This window comes from Aplysia californica, unplaced genomic scaffold (assembly GCF_000002075.1).
Source record: "Aplysia californica isolate F4 #8 unplaced genomic scaffold, AplCal3.0 scaffold00752, whole genome shotgun sequence".
In the NCBI taxonomy this organism is placed as follows: Eukaryota; Metazoa; Mollusca; class Gastropoda; order Aplysiida; family Aplysiidae; genus Aplysia; species Aplysia californica.
In genome coordinates this window covers 188,903-191,023 of record NW_004798022.1, presented here as the reverse complement: position 1 = coordinate 191,023, position 2,121 = coordinate 188,903, and the positions used below count along the sequence as shown (strand labels likewise).

At 42.8% G+C, this 2,121-nt stretch overlaps 1 protein-coding gene across 1 annotated transcript in view; it reads right to left on the bottom strand.

Annotated features, from left to right (window-relative positions):
• Positions 1–2,121, bottom strand: part of LOC101848386 (dynein heavy chain 12, axonemal) — a gene marked incomplete in the record, with an annotated part of 110,807 nt that overhangs the window by 52,420 nt on the left and 56,266 nt on the right. The window contains 2 exon segments of the mRNA XM_035972586.1: positions 37–188; positions 1,128–1,316. Of these exon segments, the coding sequence (XP_035828479.1) occupies positions 37–188; positions 1,128–1,316 (341 nt within the window).

The following is a 2,121-nucleotide window of genomic DNA, read 5'->3' as shown; positions in this document are numbered from 1 at the left end:
GAGAGAGAGAGAGAGAGAGAGAGAGATCCCACTGACCTAGCACACTTGATACACAAGTCCATCATGTAGCTGTAGCGGGCTGTGTCCACGGTGGGCACCAACATCTCCCGGATGTTGGGCTTGTGACCTTCGTTGACCTCTGCCTTGATCAGCGTGTTCCACGGCAGCCAGGTGCCTCGCCCTTTTTGCTGGCGGGAAAAACATCCAGGCAACACAAAATCATCATCGCAATCATGACAAAAACGTCTGTCTTGTTTGTTTGTTTGTTTGTTTGTTTGTTTGTTTGTTTGTTTGTCCGTTTGAGTAAAGAGAAAACCATTGATACAATAACACATATTTTATTCAGGGGGAAGGGGAGACTGAAAAAGGGAAACAACAGAGGGAAAGATGGCGCTCATGTGATGTGACCTAATGCAGTTTCGAGCGCCATAAAACCTCTACTAAAACGAACGAAGAAAAGATGGAAAAGGGAACACTGAAAGAAGGAAATAACAGAGGGAAAGATGAAAAAGTAAGACCTACAAGTGTGCCCTCCAGCCTGACTGAGAATGTCGGGGTTTTTTAATGTAGATGTTTCGTCACCCATTCACACTGCTGAGATTATTTCGTTGGCAGGCACCGACCCTGCTTGACAAAGGCCAACCGAGAATGAGAGGGATACAACGTGAAAAAGACAGAGATACTAGATCAAAATTCTCCCCACACGGAAATCGAACTCAGCTCCTCTGTCTGCCACATTTTAAAACATTGCAGATCTTCAATAAAAATGATCAATAGTACATGTTGGTAAATATTTGCGACTCATACATCAGGGCTGATTAAAAAAAACACATATTCGACTTATAATATTCAAACATATTTAATTTTGTTAAGTTTAAGTAATCAGCAACACATCGAAACAGTAAAATGTGATTAATGCCAGGAAAATGCAAGACAAAAACATACAAACAAGAGAGGTGAGAGAGGAAAAGTACGACCTACCAGTGGCACCGTCCAACCTCCCAGAGAGCAGAAGTAGGACCTACCTGTAGCACCCTCCAACCTCCCATATGGACAGTGACACCCTCCAACCTCCCATATGTACAATGACACCCTCCAACCCCCCGTGAGGACATGAAGATACTCACGTCATAGAAATAATCATAGACCGTGTTCTCTGGCGGGAACATCACGTCTAGCTTTTTGATGGCGTCTGGGATGGGGTGCTGGTCGTGTTTGCCATTCAGGAGCTCAGCGTAAAACTCGTTGAACTTTTTCCTCCCGTCGTTGTCGATGCAGCCAGCGATGGTCCAAGGTATAGAGAACATCACTGCTCCCTGAGGCACAACAGGCAAAACCAGAGGCATTCGCGAATACGTAGGAATCACTTTCTGACAAAACTGGAGACATTTGTGTATATATTAGTTTAGTTTTAGCAGAGGTTTTACAGCGCTCGCAACTGCATAAGGTCATATGAACCTTTGTGTATATGAGGGAATCATTTCATGACAAATCCAGAGATATTTGTGTATATGAGGGAATCACTTCATGACGAATCTAGACATTTGCCAATATGTAGGAATCACTTCATGACAAAACCAGAGATATTTGCAAATACGTAGAAATCCTTTCATGAAAAAACCCAGACATTTGTGTATATGAAAGAATCACTTAGTTCACTGATTTCAAAACCAGCTCAACATTTCATGCTTCAATAGGGAACAGTTTAGAAAGACTTACTGAAACATTGTAAATGTTTTATACGAAATTATGCTTTGACCCTTCCTGTCATGGTCATCCTTAGCTGAGGGGGACACAGTATCACATCAGATAGAGAGAGAGAGAGAGAGAGAGAGAGAGAGAGAGAGAGAGAGAGAGAGAGAGACAGACAGACAGACAGACACACACACACACACACACATATATACAGAGAGAGAGACAGGCAGGCAGACAGACAGAAAGAGAGAGAGACAAGGATTTTTAAAAAATACAGTACAGATAAGGTTCAATGACAAAGTTACTACATAAGGTTAACAAAACTCATCTGGGACACAGACAGACAGACAGACAGACAGACAGACAGACAGACAGACAGACAGACAGACAGACAGACAGACAGACAGACAGACAGACAGACAGACA